Source organism: Sphaeroforma arctica (genome assembly GCF_001186125.1).
Source record: "Sphaeroforma arctica JP610 unplaced genomic scaffold supercont1.93, whole genome shotgun sequence".
Taxonomy (NCBI): Eukaryota; class Ichthyosporea; order Ichthyophonida; genus Sphaeroforma; species Sphaeroforma arctica.
The window spans coordinates 64,624-67,055 of NW_014040465.1; the positions used below are offsets into that span (position 1 = coordinate 64,624).

Genomic DNA, 2,432 nt, shown 5'->3' on the forward strand with positions numbered 1-2,432 from the left:
ATATATATATGTATATCTATATACATATATATATAAATACATATATATATGTGTGTGTGTGTGTGTGTGTGTGTGTGTGTGTGTGTGTGTGTGTGTTGTGTGTGTGTGTGTGTGTGGGTGGGTGGGTGGCTGTGTGAGTGGTGGGTGTGTGAGTGGGTGGGTGTGTGAGTGGGTGGGTGTGTGTGTGTGTTTGTGACTGGATATATATATATATATCTCTCTCTCTCATATTTTTATACTCATATCTTCTTGTGTGTATTAATATAATTAATAATCTATTGATATACACCTCCTACAAAATACTCTCTGTTGCCCCCGATATTGTTTGCGTTACCTTCGCTTTAGCAGCCTGTGCGATTTTTAGTCCGTGCTCATCAGTACCCGTCGCTAGAACGACATCGGCGCCTACCAATCGCCACCACCTGGCAAGAGCGTCAGTAATGTATGCCGTATATACGTGGCCAATGTGCGGGACCGAATTGACGTAGAATATAGGCGTGGTTATATATACTGGTTTGTTCTTGGCTCCTGAAACAGTCAGATTTTATGGACATATATGAGACCAAAGGTGTGCATTCAATCGTACTGCGCATGGCATCGAAGATTGTGTATATATTCGTCGAGATGTGTAATGCATTGAATTGTCAGCTCGTTTGGATACTTTATTTTTGGGGTATATTTGTACGTCACCACACTCGCGTCCAATATGTAGACATAGACCTGTTGTCTGGTGCCAGTATAAATAGAAGAACGGCGCAAATTGACACACAACCGATGGGACACTGGCTACAACAAGAAGGTTTTACAACACGGATTTTTTTACAAGTGTTCTTACTACGATTGACACTCCAGAAGGCCTACCTGGTGTATTGTACGACTCAAGAGCGGAAGCAAGGTCGAGTGTGGGAGCTTTGCGATCCACGAATTCTTGCCGGGTATCAGTGCTCATTTTTCTTTTATTTACTACGATGCTTCTATTTTCCACCAATTTAGAGGCAATCCAATATGTTGAAGCTGAGTGTTGGAATGTACTAGTATGCCTTGACCTGATGTCAAAAGATTCAACCAACCGGCTGTGTGTTGCTAGTTGGTGGACGGAGTGCATGCACTCACGAGCCTGACGTCCGTATGCGCCAGCTCGCTCCAAGAGAGCGTTTGTGCTGTGCATAGCTGGGTGTATGCTGGTAACGTATAACGATACCGATGCAGTCTTGAGTCACCTATATTCAGACTAGAGCTGTAGTGCCAAATACAAACCGCCACTCTATACAATTATGTATTTATACTGAATGTCTTTAGGTTTCTAGAAATAGTTCTATATTTACTTCAGTGTGTGGAACTGTGTTCACCAAATGATTTTGAAAACCCTGGAGAGTAGGACCCTAAGCAGGTCTCGATTGAAACCGCCAATTAAATCGACTAACCAATACAATTGTCCCTCAGCTCAGGCTCGAGTACGTACGGGTTTTGAGTACGTAAATGCCCCTGTTTTCTGGCCATCCTGGAATTTTCGGGTGTGTTTCAAGCACGATCGAAAATAGATTTACGTTTTTAATACATATGGGAATCGCAGATTCGCATGGAATTCCAACTGATATGGATTTGGGTCGAAACTTTGGTACAAAATGTATATCACTACGGCTGGGACCCATTCAGATCACCAAATACCTCGCAACCTGTGCGTAGTAAAGTAACTAAGTTCCACTCATACACGCTACACTAACACACAGAGTCACTTGCCGAAGCTAACGAGCACTTTACACGAGTTCGGAGTCTTGCGAGTGATTCTCAGAACTAATAAAAAGGACGAATTTTGGCCATAGTATGTCAAATATCCTCGGCGCTGCAAACATGAACGGATCACCTAATACAACCGAGACCACCCGTGTGGTTAAGAACAAGGGCAAGGATGCCGATCACATGCGCGAACGCAGACGTGAGAGCAACATAGCTCTACGCAAAAATAAACGAGAGAAGGAGGTGTGTTTCAAGAGTTGTGTATTGAGTTGGTATGTCTGTGTGCGTCAACTAGTTTGGCCGATGTTGTTACCGTATTATGCTTATACGGAGTGGTTAATTAACCTGAGTGCTGCGTGTTATGCTTATACGGAGTGGTTAATCAACCTGAGTGCTGCGTGTAGAAGTGTACCAACCTAAAAGTACAGCGTTTAGTTTAATTGAAGTTTTTGAGTACTTGATTTTTCTTTATAAGTGTACTATACTGCTGTAGAATGGTTTTGTTTTTGCTGAACTCGTAGAGTTATTTCGGTTAGCTGTCCTCGACCGAGGATATGCATGTGCGGACCCGTGTACGTCGTGCATACTCATTTTTAAAGTAGGGGTATATCCAAACATGTCCACATGATTTTCTGTATATATATAAATATATATATATATATATATATATATATATATATATATATATATACATA

General features: G+C 41.8%; 2 protein-coding genes across 2 annotated transcripts in view; one reads left to right on the forward strand and one right to left on the reverse strand.

Annotated features, from left to right (window-relative positions):
• The window catches only part of SARC_02134 (methionyl-tRNA synthetase), a 10,121-nt gene extending 8,859 nt beyond the window's left edge, over positions 1-1,262 (reverse strand). Inside the window, exons 1-2 of the mRNA XM_014304112.1 lie at positions 862-1,262; positions 335-528 (exon numbers count right to left, since the gene is read on the reverse strand). Coding sequence (XP_014159587.1) covers positions 335-528; positions 862-1,168 — 501 coding nt within the window. The 5' untranslated portion in view covers positions 1,169-1,262. The remainder of the gene's footprint in view (positions 1-334; positions 529-861) is intronic.
• A 399-nt stretch (positions 1,263-1,661) lies between these two features.
• SARC_02135 (hypothetical protein) overlaps positions 1,662-2,432 on the forward strand; it is a 7,022-nt gene continuing 6,251 nt past the window's right edge. The window contains exon 1 of the mRNA XM_014304113.1: positions 1,662-1,980. Within this exon, the coding sequence (XP_014159588.1) occupies positions 1,825-1,980 (156 nt within the window). The 5' untranslated portion in view covers positions 1,662-1,824. The remainder of the gene's footprint in view (positions 1,981-2,432) is intronic.